Source organism: Scleropages formosus, chromosome 6 (assembly GCF_900964775.1).
Source record: "Scleropages formosus chromosome 6, fSclFor1.1, whole genome shotgun sequence".
NCBI classification, from domain to species: domain Eukaryota; kingdom Metazoa; phylum Chordata; class Actinopteri; order Osteoglossiformes; family Osteoglossidae; genus Scleropages; species Scleropages formosus.
The window spans coordinates 25,885,725-25,906,641 of record NC_041811.1 but is presented as its reverse complement, the minus strand read 5'-3'; the positions used below and the strand labels follow the sequence as shown (position 1 = coordinate 25,906,641).

Genomic DNA, 20,917 nt, shown 5'->3' with positions numbered 1-20,917 from the left:
CTAGTTGAGTGAAATGTTGGGTCCAGTCTCTTGTCTGAAGGAAATGCATTCACGCTTTTGAAGCAGTTCAGTTTTGCGTGGGGAAGCACATTGGGAGAAAGGAAAGAGCTCTGAAAGGAGGGCTGGCCATCTGTCAGAGAAATTCTTAAGAGTGTTATGTTCTTTCCTGCCTCTTGTTATACACCATTTAAATTCTGGGAAGAAAAATAACGGAAGCGCTAAAACCACAAGTTGTAGCTTTTTTGATGAAATTAAGATTGAGGTGTTTCATGTTTTAAAATATATAGTCTGGACCAATTTCCACTAATGGAATGTAGTCTCATTCAGAAAGTGGAAATACAAATGCTAATATAACCAGTTTTGTCAACCATTGTGAGTATCGGTAATATTGTCATCTGCAGAGAATTAATGGATAATTTCTGTGAATTTCCATTAAAACATTGGCACATTATTTTTCCAAGTGCAGCACATGGTAAAGGTATGGAAACCTTAGAAGAGGCCTGCGCAGTGTACAGGTCCATTATAGACATGAAAGTAACAACATGCAAAAGTGTGATTGAGTACACCTCTTATACAGACCTCTTCCTTTCCTTTATCTGAATGGTAGCCAGTTAATAAAAGAATACCTTGATTAGCAGCTGGCTGTTTGATAACTGTATTTCCTTGGGTACATTCTCATTCACTTAGAGCCCATACACAAGGCCCTGCATGCATCCACTGAAGCCCTCATGCTTACATTTTGTGTGCAAATTATGTACCCTGATGGTATATACAAGATACTCTATCATAGACAGCTGTGCTTTTGAATATGCAATGTACAATATTGGACTGTTTTGGCCATGAGCCATATTATTCAGTACATAAATGCTTAATGAAGATTGAATACATTGACCGTGGTGGCGCAGTGGGTTGGACTGGGTCCTGCTCTCCAGTGGGTCTGGGGTTCGAGTCCTACTTGGGGTGCCTTGCGGCGGACTGGCGTCCCGTCCTGGGTGTGTCCCCTCCCCCTCCAGCCTTACGCCCTGTGTTGCCGGGTTAGGCTCCGGTTCCCCGTGACCCCGTATGGGCAAGCGGTTCTGAAAATGTGTGTGTGTGTGTGTGTGTGTGTGTGTGTGTTTGTGTGTGTGTACATTGACCATGCTGGTTTAGGTAACAAGAAGTCTATTAAGCCAATTTTCTTTTTAACTGATGATAAGCTTAGCATGAACTTTTTGGGCACTATATAGATACTGCCTTAATTTTACCCTACTAATTAATTTGTAAAGAAAACTAACTAGGGTGGCATGGGTATGTAGTGGGTAGTGCTGCTGCCTCTCAGGACCTGGTGCTGTTTAGGAGTAGGTTTGACTGTAGATCAGCCTGTGTGGAGTTTTCATGGCCTCCCCTGGGTCTGTGTGGACTTCCTCCCACAAGACAAAGCAGACAGCGTCCATGTATGTGAATAGACCTCTCCGCTCTTATTTCTGTAATAGGCTCTGGACCATCATGACCCCAACTTAAACAATCAGTTGGCAATAGTAAGCAAGTTAACTAACTATATTTTGTGTAATTCCCCCCCCGAAAAGTCAGTAACTTGATGTAAGTCTTAAGTCTCCTTCATTGGGTTTAGTGTAAAACACTGAATGTGGGGTTCCGCCCTCCCGCATCCACATGATATTTTTAAAAGCCCATTTCATCATTTGTGCACAAGCTCTTAAGATGTTGTTTTCCATAGCCCAGTGCGCAGTGGTTATATATTAAAGGTCAAATGCCATTGTTGTACACCTTCCTTTTTTATGTTAACAAAACTTCTCTCTGTGGTTCAGAAACTGTATATTTGTGGCTTGTATTTTATTTAATAATGTAATGATTTTATTCTGAATTTATCACCATTGGATCGTACTTCAGTCACTCCGACTGGCAAGCAGCTATGGATTCCAAGTTGAAAAAAGGGGCACACTTTGAAAGCGACCGTTGTTATTATTTTTGTTAATATTTTGTTGATGCTGTCTCCAGTATGACTTACAATGTTAGCTTTGTATAAGACAAGTATTTTTTCCCATTTTTACAACTGGGGCGTTTTTTGGTGGAGGAATTTGTGGTAAACTCCTTGATGATTCACCGTGGACACAGATATCAGCTAAGTACTAGTTAATAATCATTGCACATCGTTTTGGAGAAAAGCAACTCCTCCATAAATAAATCTCTTGCAGTGCTCATTTGTCTGGAGGCGTGCAAAATCCGAACGTGGTCCTCACAAATAGAAAGAAAAACTTTGTAATGGTATTGAATGAAACTCATAAAGTGAAATTCTTGTAACTGAAATGGACGTATGTCGGGGATGACTTGGTAAAACTGATCTTCTGTTCTAAAAGGAGCAGAAAGGTTATAAAATCATACTCGCTTCAAATGACCAGTGAATTTTTTAAATATATATTTTTTGCAAACATGTCAAATCTTATGTAAAATAATCCACTGGTAACATACGTACAATGCACATCACTTTCATAGGTGCTGATGAGCTGGTACAAATGCAGCTGTTTGTGAAACTTATTTAGTCACCACTGGTTATTTGTCTGCATGAAGCATTACTCATTTTGTTCCTTTATGTTTTTTTTTTTTTTTTTTAAACCCCATTGTCAAGAAGGATTTTGCTTTTATGTTACTTTGGAATTTGTCATGATTTAAAACCTGTCTCTTTCTGGCACTGTTCATCTAAACAGAACTTCAAGCAAGTGTGTGAAATCTTTCAGGAATTATGTAGACACCACGATAACCGTCAATTTCAATTTTGTTTCCTATAGCGTGAGAATTCTTTAATTCTCCTCGAAGGAAGAACATCTGGTCTAGTAGAACTTCGTGGAAAAGCAGCAGGTCAGAGTAACTACTTACTTGCATGCTGCAACATGGAAGCTGCATGTTTGAACCTCTTCCTTTGATACTTTAATTCCTCTCATTTCTTGCATGGAAGTGACTGGACCTTTTCAGTTCTGCACCTTTTCCCCCCTTAAATCATTTTCTAAGGGAAAACTCCGCAGCCTCACCGATTTGAATGTGATTGTAACGTTCACACGCCGTTTACCCTATGTCCTTCCTAAATGCGTTCCCCTCAGAACCCCAGTTAACACTCTTGTATATGGTCATAACAAGGCCCTTATGTTTTCTCAGCGTTATGTAACTAATAAACCGAATTTAATAAGCAATTCTGTAATTATGATTTATGTTTAAACTGAAACGGCCCAAGAGCCTATATACTGTGTAGCCTGCCTTCCTGGCTTTAGTTCAGAATTGGTGTAAACCTTCCTAAGTAGGTGGATAATATAGTATGACTTTTATTTTAAAGGGCGGCACGGTGGCACAGCGAGTAGCGCTGCTGTCTCACAGCGCCTGGGTGGTGCGAGAGAACGTGGGTTCGATCCCCGCTCAGCCTGTGTGGAGCTTGCATGGGTTTCCTCTGGGTGCCCCGGTTTTTTCCCCACAGTCCAAAGACATGCTGTTCAGGTCCCCCCCATAGTGTGTGAGTGTCATGGAGTGAGTATATTTCACTGATGCATGGATGAGTAGTCACCTTGGTGAATAAGGTGTGTGGGCTAGTGACACTACATAGTATCCACTGTAAGTTGCTTTGGACAAAAGTGTCTGGTAAGTGAATAAATGTAAATTTAAACATAGACAATGTATCCAGGTTATATCTTGAAATACAGACTGAGTAATAACACACACTATATGTGATGTTAAGAGTCCCCAGTATGAGTCCTCACTTGAAATACATGTCTTTGGACTGTGGGAGGAAACCCACACAAGAACAGGGAGAACATAAAAACCACACTGAAATTAAATGGGGATTGAACTTGCATCCAAATGCACAGCCCATGAGATGCCACTGCTAAATGTTGTGCCATCATGAACCACTATGCAAATGTAATTTCTACAGATGTTTTTCCTTAATGCCAATAATTTTACATTTTAAATAAATATAAATAAATTGCATAAATATATTTCAGATGTAAAAAACAAGAACAGCGATTGCGCAGCATCACAGAATTACTTCAAATGAGGTAAATATTTACAGGTAAACTTAACATAAAATTAAATTAACTTAGCTAAACATTCTACCCTCCACAAGGGTTTTTCCCTAAAAAATCTGCTGCTTGAAGCAATAAGTAGTTTTGCAAGATTCAGATCTAATCAATCCTAGGTCAAAGTTCTGTTTACACGTAATCAAGAGTCACTTTTTCTTTTGAATTGAAAATCTGATCTCTTCAACCCAAGCTGAAGATAAACGGTTTTTCATCTAGAATCCGCCTGACCTTAGGGTTATCCTGAGGGACCTGTGTTCTAATTCAACACTGTAGTTGACAAACATCTGTATCATCCAGGTAATCGTTTCACTAAACTGAAACCGCAACCCAAAATGGGGTTGCATTGTTTTCCAGTTCTTCAACTGTTAGGTTTCCAACTCTTCCAGCAACTGCTAAGGAGAAGATATTGATTAATTAGACAAAATTTCAGTCATGACATGAATTAAGAAAAATTTTCCTTTCTCCATGATCTCTGCATTGAGGAATTGCTGGTAATTCATTGAGAAAGGTAAGTGGTGGATCCTGTAAAAGCGGTGATCATTTTGGTGGGGAAATATTAAGAGAAGGGAACATTAAAAAGTAGAAAAATGTTAATGAGGAAAATGAAGTGTAAATACACTGGTGGTTGTGTAATTAAATAATTTTGGGGTTTCTAGATGGCACAGAACAAGGAAGCTGAATAAATTATGTGGGACATGTTAGTGTGACATTTTATTATTAATTAGAATACATTTATGCATAGTAGAAGAAATAGTGCTGCCAAAACATTTTCTATATGAGTCAGGCGGCAACTGTTGTGCAGGCTACATTTAGAACTGTGGAGTATTAGTATGCAGTGCCTTATAACTGTATATATTGCTTAGATTTCCAGAAAAAAATCAAATTCTTTCAGCTCTCTCTTACCAGTTTCTTCTAGCGATGAATTAGCATGCATATATTTGCCATCTACAACACTTTAATTCATTCATTTAGCTGATGCTTTTCTCCAAAGCAACTTATAATGTTGAGGTTAGAGTTACAACAATTACTTACCCATTTGTACAGCTGGGTAATTTTACTGTAGCAATTTAGCGTAAGTACCTTGCGCAAGGGGACAGAGGTGGGGATCAAACCTGCAACCTTTGGATCCAGAGGTAGCAGCTCTAACGACTACACTACCACCTGTCCCGCTTCTAGGAATGTGGTGTGGTGTGCTGAGTTTTCATGAGAAACTCCCTCCCCCTCTTCCTTGTCCCTTGTAAACTGAGACAGTGAAATCAGTGCCTTGCTAAAGCTGGCTTGCAGGAAAAATAAGGAACTAGATGGCTGAGCTGCTAGGACGTGCGTTTGTGTCCGCGGCTCCTCGTGCTCATGTGCATCGTGGGAAGCCGTCGCAGAATAGAAGGAAGAGCTTGGTGTTCTCCGTAGGATGCCGCACCATTGAAGCGCCGCAACCCCCTGCATGTAGTGCAAACATCCTGTGTGGATGAAGCGTTGTGGGAGGATCGTGCTGGGAGACTTGTAAACGATCCAGAATACACCAAGGTTAAACCGGATACCCTCCTGTGAATGCGTCCCTATCCACTGTGGTTGTCCGGACACCTGTTTCAGGATATCACGAGCAACTGCAACAGAAGGCCCTAAATTTGCCTTTGCTCTTTTATGCCTCCCAAAATAGAGAGCAGCAGTGACTTACTCAAGTTTTGAATAATAGATCTAGTTTACCTCCAAGAAAATTCATTCCTAAAAATCAGCATAAGCTGTTATATCATCAGTCATTACCAAAGTGCCCAGGATATTTTACTGTAGTTTGACATAACGTTTTTGTCTTCCAGCTAGGGTGGTTAAAGGTAAGATAGAATGAGAAATCCCCAACGCTATAACGTGACATTTACTGAATAAACGTTGATCTTTCAGTGCAGCCTCTTTGTTCTGAGCACATGTTCCATGTATAGCAGTGAGACAGACCACTGTGTTTATCACTGTGTTGGTGATGTTGACAGAGGCAGCTGTTAAAATGTATATAACCAGCTACCAGTGTTTAAATATTTTATGAATATTAAATAAAAGTACCCAGAGGAGTGCTTATGGAAAATATCATCTTTTACAGAGGAAAAGAGCAGTTATTGCATACTACCATATGGATTTTTTTTTTTTTCCCCTGTTGCAGGTTCATTCTTCCATTTTAATTGTTGCAAGAATGAGAATAAGCTTCTGTAGTATTTTGAAGGCTGCATCAGTCACCGGATTTAAAAAATAAGAACATATTTTCAACTGTATTACTCATACACTTCAGTTGTCCTTTGTTTATAGTGTTGTTCCTTCCTCAGCTCATGACCTGTGATGAGTGTTATTTTTATTTTAAAGTTCTTGATCACCAGTTAAGTATACCCCTGTACTAGGGCTGACCCTTACTTTTCCTTTACTGTGGTCACTTTAGTTTAACTTGCAAGCTCAGCATCTAAACTGCATACAGTAATTATGTCTAAAACTATCCATTTTGTGTTCTGTTCTTACCATTTCTTTGCCCCAAGGTTCTCATTGCTGTTTTATAGGTTGCTTGTGCTTGAGACATTGAGCTTTTGACTTGGCTCTTTAGCCCTTTCCTGCTGTCATCTGTGTAACCCTAAGGACAGACTCTTGATAGGTGACATATGATGATTAATGGAAATTAAGAAATTATGTGCCTTAGTGTTTAGCAACAAAAGGGGAAGTTCACCTGTTTTACAAATCTAACAGTTATTTGAACATTGAAATCAGGCTCCCAGCCACAGCTTTTGCTTTAGGATTATTAATAGTTCATCATATGTCATCGCATGTCACAAAGCTGCCATGTCCTAGGGATTGGATTTCGATGAATTCCGCCTGGGGCTGCACAGTACAGTGAGCCACGGGTTTCCTCCTTATGCAGCCTGTGCTCCGATGTTGGGAGTAACACTGAGAACATCTGCGATAATGTTTGGTGTTGCTGTTGATGTGATCTTGCCTGCGGTGAGAACCTGATCGATCTTCTGTTATTGAGAGTCACATTTTTGGCTACAGGGCCCCTGTTCTCTTGATTTAAGGATGAACTAATTACAACTGGACATATTGATTGCAAACCATGGTGCCTCTACAACTGTAGGGTCAGATAGATGGAAAAGCTTTTTAAAAAAGCAGTAATGGTTTGACTTAACGGGATGGTATGGTGAGAATCGTCCTGTGGCCGTACACTGTGGCCACTGTCAAGTTTAAGACGCTGACACAGTTGGGAATGAGAAGAGGAGAAGAATGTTTTTGGTAAGCATGAGAGTGGGCATTTTTTTTTTCCCCGTGGGCTGGCACTGAGAAGGTATTTGCCCTGATGGCTAGTCAAGGAGTTAAGGCCTCAGGTGCCAGCCAGCAAGAGGGATCAGAGTCGCTGCCGGGCACTAAATCTCAGAGCGTACACACGGTCTCCCAGGAGGCGCTCTACCAGCACCGCTCATTGGTACTCCGGTCCTTTGATTGGCCTACATTGTGTGCTTTTCCAATTCATTGTGCACAAGCTCTTTAAAGCGAGGAAACTGGTTCTGCCATGGGACCTGAATGGCTCCAGTGAAATTAAATCTTGGAGATTGTAGGAGGAGTGATGCTGTAGTAATTCACCTTCCGCTATTTATATTCATGTTACTGTGCAAAACTATCTTAAATGTCAGAAACTACGTTACTGTGGAAGCCTTGATGGACACCCCCTCCCCTTTGCAAACAGGCCCATACAGCAGTATTTATTGACACATGGCAGTAATTTATTCTAATTGGTAACCATGAGTTTGAATTTCTGCTGGAAACGTCTGTTCTTTTTCACTCATGTTTTTGATCAGTCATTCAAGCTTCGCAGAAGTCTTCTCTATTAGTCCTCAAAGTATGTTGCAGCGAATTCTCTTAATCCAGTCTGCGATGTAAATGAGCACCGAGGAGATGTTGAATAGTTATTTTTTTTTTTTGTTTTGTTTTGCTGCAAAGAGGACAGAGCACACAGCACAAAAATGCTGATTAAAATTTGTCCAGTTTTTTTTTTTTCTTTTTTTTTCTCTTTTGCTCACAAGTATCAAGGGAATAGAAATTCCACTGGCTGAGATTCCATAAGTTTATCTTTGAACAGATGCCTTCTTAATTGGAAGTTGACCTCAAACAAATTATGTTTAGTGTCTCTTCTGCTGTTAACATTGAATCTATGTCATATTTGTCTTATTGACAGATGTCTTAATATCTGATCAGATGCAACTTTCCCCCCTCCTCTATTGCCATGATCATGTTCTCCCCAGAATATCCCTCTTTTCAAATATGAAAAATTTAGTAACTTGGTTAAACCAAAAATAAGCTCCGTGTGCCAGTGATTTTCTCAACCTTCATTGCATCTTTTATAATGCCATTTTAGACATTCTGAGAACTAAGGCTCCTACACCTTATCTTAAAGGTTCACCTATACTAATGATGTTTACTTATTTTGAAAGACATACTTAAAATGCATGTTTTAGCTGTTGACATTCATGCCATTTAATATTCAGTGGATAGCATCCATCTGTTCCTCTCTGTCTCTTCTACCTCGATACACTGTTTTCTGTAACAGTCTAGGTCAGCTATATCCATCTAACAAATGTCTGGAAAGTATGGCATGGGAAACAGATCCCGAAATGAACACCACAGTGCATGCCATGGTTTAGAAATCCCTTTAAATGTAGTTGATTGCAGAGATCTAAACCATATGGAAGAAATGCATAAATTTAATTTCTTCCAGAAATGCAGTGTTCATCCAAAACTGGCTATGTGTGGTCTAGATACCCTTGGCCCCTGAAAAAAGGAGGGTTGTTTTCTTGTCTGGTATGATGTTTTCCACTCTTATACGTGCAGCATTTGCCATTTGCACGACATTGTCTCATTGCACGTAGGAAGTATTTCTGAAGTGTTATAGAGCTGTGCATCACCATATGAAACGTTTGCACCTGGCAGGCTGAAGTTCTTGTGCACTTGTAGCTCGACTGGCTTTTTTGCTGCCCTCAAAACTGGGTCCCAGCAGTATTTAGGAAAATAACAATTCTGGCAGAATGCATTGCCTCACTCGGTAATTCTGCTGAATTCCAGAGCTTGATCTAAGTGGTTTTTTTTTTTTTCTTCTTTTTATTTTTAAAAACAGGCCTGGCTTTTAGTTATGTCTCTTTCCCCTCAGCATAACCAGCACCTCTTTTGCTCTTCAGTGTTATTGCACCGAGTGACGATAACACCGCAGCAGGTCCATGGTAAAGGTCGTATTTCGACTATGTCTTTGTAGACCTAAAGTCTTTATGAAGGTCGTTAGAGTAACTATTGTTTCCTTTTACTGTACTGAGTACTCATTAGCTTAGCTTTGTAACTGAGAAAACTTGAGTTGAGTAAAATGTTGAGAATGTCTATTAAATGGTTTATTGTGCTGGTTTCTACAGCATTTGTGTTGGTCTCTTTATTGTGGTTGTTGCATCAGTCCGTAGGAGGAAATGTGTTGACTGTTCCTTTCACACATCCGCAAAGTTAGCTATGGCTTTCATGTGATTTCTCATGCTCTGGTGTGGGAAAGGGGATGCTCTCTTACTCTGTCACTCTCTTGCCATCCCTTCTTCCATGACACTGCATCAACTACGTTTTGGTCTTTTCAGAGGAAACTTCACTGTGCCCAAAATCCAAGAGCCCAACATGGCATTTGGAGTCCTCGGGGTGTTCTTGGGCTTGCTCCTAGAGGTTTCTACGCATGGGCCCACCAGTGTTCCTAGGACATCTTGGAAACATCAAGGTAAAATCCTTTGTATACTCAACCGTACTCTGATATTAACAGGATGTGCTTTGTAGACACTCCTTGTATACTAAAGCATAGATGTAGGATAGGAAATGGCATTCTGTGAAAAGACTGGAGTTTTTCCTTGTAGTAACAAAATTTTGTAATTCATTGCATTTCAAAAATATAAAGTTTGCAGCATGACTGTTCAGGAAATTGTTTCACGTCAGAAGCTTTACTGTAAGTTAAATTGCACTGCAAAGCAAGTTATTAATTTCTTCAATCTACAGATTGTACCACTGAACATCATTTGCACTGAGAATCAGTTTTTTACTGGAAGGTTGGCGCAGTCAGTGATTCACTGAAATGACTAGCAGAAGTACTAGGTTGTCAGTGATTCTCCAAGGTAATGATAGGTAGATGTACAGTATGTTAAAGAGATACACAAGTCTTAAACGAGCAGCTGCTAGTGTTGGCTTTCACTGTTGGCTGGTCATGAGAGGGCACCCGCAACTTGAGCTTCTCGCAACTAATCTCACAACTGCTGCCAGCCGTTCGCCCAAACACAAACTTTCAGCAGGTTCACGATAAATCACTGTCTCCAGAAAAGGCCATATTGAGACACAGTCAAAAGACGAATAGATGAGTGCTGCTTAGCAACCTGAAGTACTTTGAGCATAGTGCAGCCTGTGAAGTGTTGGTACTTTCTCCTTGGCCACGTAGGACTGCTAGAAGGGGGTTTACTCAATCTGCCCTACAGACTTTTAACTCAAGTATCACAGGAATTTTAACAGTGAGATTAAACAAGAAATGTCACTACTGCAAAATATGCTTATCTGTTGTTCGATTTTGGATTTGGTTGCTATAAGTGTAATGGAACATATAGTGTGTTTAATTGAGGGCTTGTTCTGTTGGCATTTAAAGAACTGCTGAGGCAGAATGAAAATATTTGATTTCCTACTATGTGACTTAGGTTTTGTGTTTTTTTTTTTTCTTTTCCCCCCCGTTTTCTACAGATGTGAATTTGACAGAATTCTCAGAGCCAGGAATCTTCAACTATTCCACTCTCCTTCTGAATGAAGACAAGGATGTGCTGTATGTGGGTGCGAGGGAGGCCATCTTTGAACTGAGCATGAAAAATGTGTCCGTAAAAAAAAATAAGGTATGACCGTCCTTTGTTACTATTATATTAGTTTATATATTTTACATTTATTTAGCAGACACTTTTCTCCAAAGCAACTTCCAGTGAACTCTATGTAGTGTCATCAGCCCACACACCTCATTCACCGCAGTGACTTACACTGCTAGATACACTACTTACACTGGGTCACTCATCTATACATCAGTGAAACGCACTCTGTCACTCGCACAATATGGGGAACCTGAACAGCATGTCTTTGGACTGGGGAAAGAAACCAGAGCACCTGGAGGAAACCCACACAGACAGAGGGAAAATGTGCAAACTCCACATAGACTGAGCGGGTATCGAACCCATGTCCTCTCACACCACCCAGGTGCTGTGAGACAGCGGCACTACTCACTGTGTCACCATGCTACCCCATTATTTTAGAAACATACTCTGTATAGATTGTAAAAAAAAAAAAAAAGGGGATACAGTCATTCAACTTACAAGGATTTGACTTTACAAAAAGTTTCATTTAATACCCCAACTTCAACAAGTCAATCCCTCAACATTTACAAGGGCTGAATTTGGATTTCACACACCTCCCCACAGCTGAGTGACGTTGAGCTCAAATCATTCGCACATTTATACTGCTTAGCGATGTAACACACAAACACACGTGTACATATAACAAGCCATTTAGAGTCACCATTTTAGTGGAAACACATGTTTCTGGACTGTGGAAGAAGTCCATGTGGACACTGGGAGATGTGGAGGAGGGTATTCGGAGAGGGGCGTTTATGTGTATGTTTATTCTGTTTATAGTAGTGTTTTCATGGCTTCATTGTGTTTAATAAACATTTATTAACTTATATAAGTGCAAGTTTATTGTAGCATATCCCATAAAGCTTATGTGGTGACAGGGTTAGGTGGTGTTACATGCTGTGCCAGCAGCAGATCAGTGTAACGCAATGTAACACACATGCATTCATTCACAACAGATACTTTAAAGTCTGCAATCCACCTGAAAAACATCTATGGACTGGAGGAGGCAATCAGGGAAAAAAAAAACCCACACTTGATGCGTGTGGTACATAATAGCTATGGGAGATGGAGTGTAGGTAGACAACCATACTGTATTATACAGTAATAGAGGGAAACTGCCTTGTTCTGATAACTAATGTTACCAGTTGAAGTGATTGTCTATTTTAATGGGGTTTGATGTTATTTTAGCATGAATGGGTGTCACTTTTGATGCTCGGAAACACTATATTAACCACTGATCTTCAATTCATTACATTTTCTCTTCGAAATGTGGAGAAACACGGTTTACTTACCTTAAGAAGGACAGATTTTTTTTTTTTTTTAGAAAGTTCTTATGTTTTCAGAGATATTATATACTGTGGGGGGGGGGGTGCAGGGGCACGGTGGTGCAGTGGGCTTGGCCAGGTCCCGCTCTCTGGTGGGTCTGGGGTGTCTTGTGATGGACTGGCATCCCGTCCCGGGTGTGTCCCCTCCCCCTCCAGCCTTGCGCCCTGCGTTCCCGGGTTAGGCTCTGGCTCACCGCGACCCCACTTGGGACAAGTGGCTTCAGACTGTGTGTGTGTGTGTGTGTGTATACTGTGGTGTAATTATTCCTAGTTCTTTTTAATATAAAATGATACTTTGGGAGTCTTCTTTTTTTTTAAGCAATTTTACATTGCAGGTGATATGGAAGGTTCCTGACACACATATAACCATGTGCATCCAGAAAGGAAAATCTAAAGAGGTAACTTTCACCCTCTGTTTGTAAGCATTTCCGGTAAATAATGCTCACTGGCTCCTCAACTCCTCCGCAACTCGGACCAAGAGTGCTTTCACAGCTTGTTCCCAAATCCCAAGTCACTTTTACCTCTAACTCACAATCGGTGAAGCAGAGTAATATACGCAGTTTTATTGGTCACTTCGGTGAATCGCTTGCGCAAGTCTCGGTCACAGCAGTCCAGAGGCTGGGCTTGTCGGAGCATGCCTTGAATAGGCTGCGTGAGTGGAGCCACACACGCTTGCATGTTCTTCCACCTACTGTATACTCTTCCCTTTTCCACTTAGCTTTACTACTGTTAGGCAGCATTTAATCCTTCATTTTATTTTTACGGACACCTTTTCCGTACCTTCTCCGCCCTGTAATTGTTTTTATTTTTTCAAATTAATACTTTATGGTACGATGAACACCATTGGTGAATCGGATCATCATATTACTCAACCATATTTTTAGACACTTGTTACCGGAATGTCTACGGTGGCCAGCTTTCATGCACTGGATAAGGTTGTTATTATTATGATTCCCCCCCCCCCCCCCCCCCCCATTCACAGTTGTGTTTGCTCTAGTGGAGATGTCACTAACTGGTGATTTGTACACTACAGACAGATTGCCTGAACTACATTCGAGTTCTCCAAGTGTTTGACGACAACACCCTTTACGTTTGCGGGACGCATGCTTTCCAACCCGTCTGCGACTACCTGGTAAACTCGGCACGCAGGAGACGGAAATCACGGCATTTCGGCCTTCTGTTACATGTTTACATTGGTGTGAATTTCCATTCTTGCAGTCTCTCAAGGAGTTTAAACTGGAAGAGAAACAGGAAGATGGCAGAGGGAAGTGTTCTTTTGACCCTGAGCAGAGTTTCACAGCAGTTATGGTTGGTAAGTCTGCTCCCTGCACCAATTTCCCTTTTGTCCCTAGTCATCTAAAATCAGCTGAATAAAAATATTTCTTCTGACCAGTTATGTCCTGTCCAACAATGCTTTTTTTTTTTTTTTTTTAATTAAAAATGCTGTTCATGCTTTTATAGATGGAGAACTTTACTCTGGAACAGCGTACAACTTCTTAGGAAGCGAGCCAATAATTTCCAGATATTCCCCCTCACAAAGTCTGTTACGCACAGAGTATTCAACCTCCTGGCTGAATGGTAAGCAACCATCTGTGAAGGATATTAAAAATAAATCTGAAATGTAGTTCATTACATTGAAGCTGTACTTTCTAAGAGATCTCACAAAATAAGTCTTTAACATGTTAATATTTATTTATTAACATGTTTGTGAGCCCCTTTTAGTGTCCCTTGGCTATGGGTTTAGTTTGTATTCATTCAGTTAGCAGACTCTTTTCTATTATTTGCTGGTATTCCGATGACACGTTTACCTAAAGTGACTTACAGTCCTAGATACACTATAGTAAATAACCAACAGTCATTATATAGCAGAGCAATTTACAGTCACCAATTCAAACATGTCTTTGGAATGTGGGAGGAAACCAGAGTACCCTGAGGAAACACGTGTCAATGTGGGGGTCAACATGCAAACTCCATACAGAGTTACATTTTGTCCTGCCTTCCAGAGCCCAGTTTTGTATACGCGGATGTCATCAGGGAGAGCAAGAACAGTGCAGATGGCGAGGATGACAAGATCTACTACTTCTTCACAGAGGTTTCAGTGGAATACGAGTTCTTTGGCAAGCTGCTCATTCCCAGGATAGCTCGTGTCTGCAAGGTTAGGGCACTTGCATCCGGTCATTTGCCCAGGGTCAGCGTTCACGTGTCTTCATAAATAGCCCACCGCTATTTCTGCTTTTAATGTTTTTTTTTTCCCCACTAAGTCACTTTTTTCAGATATACTGTACATAGCAATCAGAACATGACTGAAATAGCAAACTAAACATTAAAGTTTGAAAATGGTCTAGTTGGTGTAAAAGCATGGGTATTTTTGTCTATGGGATTATGTAGCAGTTAATGTCTGAACATCATTTAAAAATACACACACATTTTCCGAACCGCTTGTCCCATACGGGGTCGCGGGGAGCCAGAGCCTAACCTGGCAATACAGGGCGTAAGGCTGAAGGGGGAGGGGAAACGCCCAGGACGGGACGCCAGTCCGCCGCAAGGCACCCCAAGCGGAACTTGAACCCCGGACTCACCGGAGAGCAGGACCCGGTCCAACCCGCTGCGCTACCGTGCTCCCCTCATTTAAAAATATTGAAAAGCAATTTCTTGCTGCCTGAAGTTATTGGCCAAATCCATGAGAATATCATAGTGGAATACAGAAATGAAGGAATACTACATTAGCAATTTTACCACATTACTGATTGTGACTGCCTATCTTGACAGGGTGACCTTGGTGGACAGAGAACATTGCAGAAGAAATGGACCACTTTTCTTAAGGCTAAGTTGGTTTGCTCCATGCCTGAGCTCAACTTTGTTTTCAATGTGGTCCATGATGTGTTTATCCTAAAGAATGAAGACTGGAAAGAAACGGTGATTTACGCTGTTTTCACGTCACAGTGGTAAGTAGAGCCGAAGCAGTAATGCGTGTCAGAACGATATGATTCTGTGGATCCTCTTTTTATTGGCACGCTATTTCTATGTCAGGGGAAATGTTGGGCTATCAGCAGTGTGTGCCTACAACATCTCATCGGTGGAAGAAGTGTTTTCCAAGGGAAAGTACATGCAGAAAGCTACTGTGGAGCAGTCCCACACAAAGTGGGTGAGGTATAATGGAATCATCCCAAGTCCTCGGCCAGGAGCAGTGAGTGTTTGCATTATTCTTTTGAAACCCCTCCGCTGATCCGTCATTGCATCCCCACATCCAGTTTCTGACTTGTTTATCCAGTCAATGATTATGATTGTGTTTGAAAGTTATGTCTGAACAAATTCTGATAGATCTGCATTTTAAATCTGTGACCACAGGCGAATGGGCGGGGGAAAGAAAAAGAGCACTAGCTCATGGCTTTTCAGAAAATCCTGTAGTTTTAGATGTACTTATTTCACATATTATTCCACTAAACTTTGATGCAGCTATTGAATTACCTCTTTTACTAAATATAGCAAATATACATTTATGTATTTGCATAACATGTATTGATTTATGTTGGTTTTATGCTCAATGAAATGGCTTGACTTCCACGATTTTCACACACCTGTGGAACACCATTTATTTCATCTTTAGTGTATCAACAACAACAACAGGATACAGAACATCAACAGCTCCCTTCACATGCCAGATAAAACATTGCAGTTCATCAAGGACCACCCTCTGTTAGAAGACCCCGTCCTCCCCGTAGGCAACGGCCCCAGGCTCATCACCAAGGATGTCAACTATACACAGATTGCTGTCGAGAGAGTCCAGGCCCTTGATGACAATGTTTATGATGTCATCTTCACAGGGACTGGTCAGTGACTGTCAAGTTACAGTAATTTTTAGTGTAGCATGTAGTGTATTATAATAATTATTGGGAACTTAATGAATGAATGCAGGTGGTACCCAATTGACAATGGGGTTACGTTCCGCGAAACCCATCATAAGTCGAAAATATCGTAAGTCGAAAATGCATTTAATACACCTAATATGCACCTCTGACTGGGAGATGCGGATCGCTGCTGCTGCCCAGCATTGCAAGAGGATATTGCACCGTGTATCGCTTATCCGGGGGAGGGGGAAATCTAAATTCGAAGTACGGTTTCTATTGAATGTCTATCGTGAGCTCACCATCGTAAAGTCGAAAAAATCGTTAGTCGAACCATCGGAAATCGCAGACCGCCTGTACTAACATTCTGATTTCTTTTTGTTTGGACAACTGTTTTTAATTATTTTTTTTTTCTAATTTGATTTTCTAGATAAAGGAGTTTTGCACAAATCTGTGATTTATGGCAGTGAGGTGCATATTATCGAAGAAATACAGCTTCTCCGCTATTCAGAACCTATAAAGACCTTGCTTCTCTCTTCCCAGGGGGTAAGTGATTTACTGTAATTCTTGAAATCATCTGGGTCTGTTCGAGTCCTCCGTGCTGCTACGATTAGATTGAATTGTTGATTAACTGCATCATGCAGTTACTCAAATTATAAAAGAAACAAAACATTGCTGCTTTATATTGTGACTTGTTTTAGTCAAGACCCATTTTATTTGCTTGGCTTTAAAATCTGAATATTGTCTTTATTTTTTCATTTGCAGATTTTAATGCATTTATTGTGCAAAATATTTATGGCCTCGGATTATTTTTTTATTCATTTCTTTACAATGTAAGACCAGGATGCTAGGGTTCCTCCAGGCCATCAGGTACTTTATTCCACAGCCATTCATGTGACTCCTGCTTGGTTCAGTATCTCATCTGGGTCACATTTTAATGACTGTTGTCAACTTCAGAAAAGAGGAATCTTTGGGATAGAGAGACACTGAGTCTGCTCAAAAGAGGAACCAGAATTTAAGATTTGAGCAATGTTTATTTTTCCTTGGGCCTTTTTGCTCATGGTAATTTCCACACATATGAGTCTGGCCTGTTATGACAGGAAGATCAACTGGACGTCTTCTCCCCCCCTCTTCTACAGAGGTTTCTCTACGTGGCCTCGGACACAGGGGTGGTGCAGTCCCCGATAGCCTTCTGTGAGAAGTATGCTACGTGTGAGGAGTGCATCTTGGCTCGAGACCCTTACTGCGCGTGGCACCTAGATGCTGAGGCTTGCGTGAGCATAATCCAGGACCCAGTTGCAGCACGATGGTACATCTTTCACTTAGTCCAGTAGCCACAGCCATGTCTCCCAGGATGCTTTTTGTCCACCAGATCTGTTACACTGAAGTCTATTTGCGTGCTCATATTTTAATTTGTAGGAGCCTGGTACAAAGCCTTGATGGTGATGCCGAAAAGTGTCCTAGAGGTAAGGAACGCTTACCGAAGTTGTGTTTTTGAACTATGTAGTCGCTTTGTAAAGTAACTCGTAGTATAATGGCTGAGAATCCACATTAATATGAAGGTTGGTGGAGGGGGGCACTTCCTGCACTGCTGCGAACCTGAGTTGCTCCACACAAATGTCGAGCTGTATAAATGGGTACAACGGTAAGCTGCTTTGTTGAAAGCTTTTGGCTAAGTAATGACATTGGCTTTAGTGTTCTTATTTTTAGAGGGCTTTATTTTTCCAGTTACCGTTATTCAGTTTTGCCATAACTGCCCAGGGAATCTTTCGAAATTTTGTCAGATGTATAAAGCGGTGCGTCAAATAGCAGTGGAGATGCTGATCAGCCTTAGGGTGGCGCTACACCAATCTGCTACACTCTAATATTTTGTCAGAGGTTTAGCATTGTTGACCCAAAGGTCACAGGTTCGATCCCCACCTCCGGCTGTAGTGCCAACGAACAAGGTACTTACTCTAAAATTGCTCCAATAACATTGCCCAGCTGTATAAGTGGGTAAATAATTGTAGGCAGACTAACATTATAAGTTGCTTTGGAGAAAAGCATCAGGTAAATAAGTAAATGTGAATTAAAATAAAAATAAATAAATAAAGTGCTAAAAAAACTGGCATTCTAAGTGTAATAGAGGTGAGTTTTATAGTCAATTGCTCTTAGTACTGAGATGCACACACACAGAGTCTGAAACTGCTTGTCTCAAGTGGAATCTTGGCGAGCCAGAGTCTAACCCAGCAACACAAGGCACAGGGCTGGAGGAGAAGGGGACACACCCAGGATGGGATGCCAGTCCATCACAAGGCACCCCAAGCGGGACTCGAACCCCAGAGCCACCAGAGAACAGCACGTGGCCAAACCCACCGCGCCCCTTACCTCGATCTAGCTGAATTATAAACAATAATAGAACTTAAGACCGATTGTTCGTAGCGACATGAAATCCATTACGAAAAATTAAACGCGTTTGCCACAACCCAGTGCCGTGTCATTTATTGATGTGCTGTTCCCTTGAGCTCAGTTTGTACGTCTGTAGCTAAAGGTACGTAAAGCCTACGTGAGGCGGGCCATTTGCTCACTGTGCTGTAGGTCTCCAAAGTCACCGCTTGCACCTGTGTTTTCGTTGTTGCCATTACTGACCGAACCGTTTCCCCCTCCTCCCATCGCAGAGTCAGCGAGGAGCCTGTCCTCGGAAGATTACCTCCAAATCGCGGTGAAGCCCGGGAGCTCAGTAGAGCTACCGTGCCACTTGAGCTCAAATGTGGCCCAGGCGCTGTGGAAGGTGAACGGCAGCACGCTGACCGATGCGTCTAAATTCTACTTGATGCGTGAAGCCGGAATGCTCGTCTACAGCATGGCGCCGGAGGACCAAGGCCGCTACGAGTGCTGGGCCGTGGAATGGGCCGGGGCGAAGAACTTTACCCGGCTGGTCTCGGGCTACGTGCTTACTCTGGAGTCAGCCTCAAGGCCTCCCACCTCTCATTCTACCATTCTCAGCTCTAGCGCGGCCCACAGGACGACCGCGGCCACCGAAGGTAATGGTAACTCTGCTGGAGCTTCACTAACCACAAGCTCACCCAGCTCTACTGCCTTAATCCGCCCGCCCCAGCCCGCGACATCACTAACCCCCCTGCCCAGCAGCACGGTTAAGTTCGTGCAGAAGCACTTCTTTCCGAGCTCGGATGTCCCGCCGCAAGAAGGTCAAGGCCTGGAGACCCGCGATCCCTCGGCAGAGTACCTGCAACACGACAACAGCAGCGCGCTTCTCTTCCTCTTCCTTCTCTTCTTCCTCCTCTTCCTCATGATCGTCGGCTACAACTGCTATATGCAGTACCTGCCCGCGCCGTGCCTCAGGGTACGCGCCGCCTTGTTCGGAAGCAAGAAGAAGCCCCAAGCAGAGTACGTGGCCTGCGAGGCGGGACTTTCTGAGCCTGTGGCGGAGCGGGCAGACCCGGCGGAGCAATGGCGCCATAACGGGGCCGGACAGAAAGGCCCGAGGGACACGGGGTACGAGACGGAGCTGGACTGCGGGAACGGAAAAATCCCGTGTGTCGAGGGTGTGGAGGACAGCCCCCCCGGGGACAAGCCCTTCGATGTCGTTTGTGAAGCCCAGCCTATTGAATACGCTGATGCGGATGCGCCTTACTGATGATAATCAAAGCCTTTTCTATAGTTTATGTACGTTGTACCATCCGGCATGTAATGTGTGGACACCTCCCCTCTCGTCACTGACATACACGTACGTGATAGTTAAACTTGCACATACGATGTCTTCATTAAAACCACACACACGTTTCCCCCCCCCCCACCCCAAGGACCTGTTTTCGGCTGTTGCGTCTGTTAAAAATCGCTTCGCTTACCCGCTTGATTGATGTCGAGGTTCTGCCAAACTTCTCATACAACATGATTTCTAAAATTGTGTGAAACCCGCATTATGCTCAGCATTTTAATACTTTAATTCCAAACTGGAAACATGGTTTACCAAATTGGTAAGTTAACTGGGTGTTTTCCAAATTGGAGTTATATTTTGTATCACGCGGGAGGAGTTGCGTCAAACTTTCGTGCACCCGGAAATGACCGGTACGCGAAGCCGTACTTGACGTAAGCTGGCCGCGCGCTCTCCGTATTTATTTTATTATTTGCTTTAAATCTCAGGGATGTGGCTTACTTGACCTTGACTTTCTGCGCTTCGTTAATCTCTTAACATGCAATCATTGCAATGCAAGGACACGCTCCGGGATGACTGGTGCACCTGTTCGGAGACCGAAACGGCACGTCGACGAGGAACGCCGAGCGACCGGGGCTTGATGTCCATGGTGCGGGTGTTTTGGAAATGCAGAATTGTGGAAAATAAGCAGTCTGTGGCAAGAGGCTGTGAAGAGGTTCCTTTTCCTGTGAAAACAAAGTCTGGATTTTTTTTTTTTTTTTTTTTTTTCCCCCCCTCCTTGGAATTTTCTGTGTTAGAACTGAAGCCTTTGCGTCGTAACGCTTAACTGTGTATTTTGCTGCTTGTGGTCTTTACAACCCTGTGTGTCGATAGCCTGTTTGACCAAAACACTGGAGAAAACTGACTGCTTTTCCATAACCGCTGGCCTCACACCGTTCTTTCCAGCAACATGGAATTCCAGCGCAATGAACTAACACCGATGGGGGAATCCGAGTAGAGGAAAGGGCTCTTATTGTAACTGGAATTATTTTTCTTCCTCATCTCGCTGGCTGTATGGCGCGGCTTCTTTACGTCATTTTCTACACGAAGTTTAGTATTTCTTCCAGCGAGGCCTTTT

The 20,917-nt window shown here is 42.2% G+C and overlaps 1 protein-coding gene across 6 annotated transcripts in view; it reads left to right on the top strand.

The window, feature by feature from the left end:
• The window catches only part of sema4d (sema domain, immunoglobulin domain (Ig), transmembrane domain (TM) and short cytoplasmic domain, (semaphorin) 4D), a 46,914-nt gene that overhangs the window by 20,184 nt on the left and 5,813 nt on the right, over window positions 1-20,917 (top strand). For 3 of the 6 annotated variants that reach the window (XM_018754635.2, XM_018754619.2, XM_018754627.2), the window contains exons 3-16: window positions 9,692-9,825; window positions 10,824-10,969; window positions 12,636-12,698; window positions 13,334-13,432; window positions 13,519-13,612; window positions 13,762-13,878; window positions 14,304-14,455; window positions 15,070-15,245; window positions 15,331-15,487; window positions 15,908-16,130; window positions 16,576-16,691; window positions 17,285-17,454; window positions 17,565-17,611; window positions 18,803-19,168. In XM_018754635.2, coding sequence (XP_018610151.2) covers window positions 9,692-9,825; window positions 10,824-10,969; window positions 12,636-12,698; window positions 13,334-13,432; window positions 13,519-13,612; window positions 13,762-13,878; window positions 14,304-14,455; window positions 15,070-15,245; window positions 15,331-15,487; window positions 15,908-16,130; window positions 16,576-16,691; window positions 17,285-17,454; window positions 17,565-17,611; window positions 18,803-19,168 — 2,060 coding nt within the window. Of the gene's footprint in view, window positions 1-2,783; window positions 2,854-9,691; window positions 9,826-10,823; window positions 10,970-12,635; window positions 12,699-13,333; window positions 13,433-13,518; window positions 13,613-13,761; window positions 13,879-14,303; window positions 14,456-15,069; window positions 15,246-15,330; window positions 15,488-15,907; window positions 16,131-16,575; window positions 16,692-17,284; window positions 17,455-17,564; window positions 17,612-18,802; window positions 19,169-20,917 lie in introns of all 6 variants that reach the window. The other 3 variants (XM_018754642.2, XM_029253061.1, XM_018754649.2) reach the window with 3 other exon arrangements.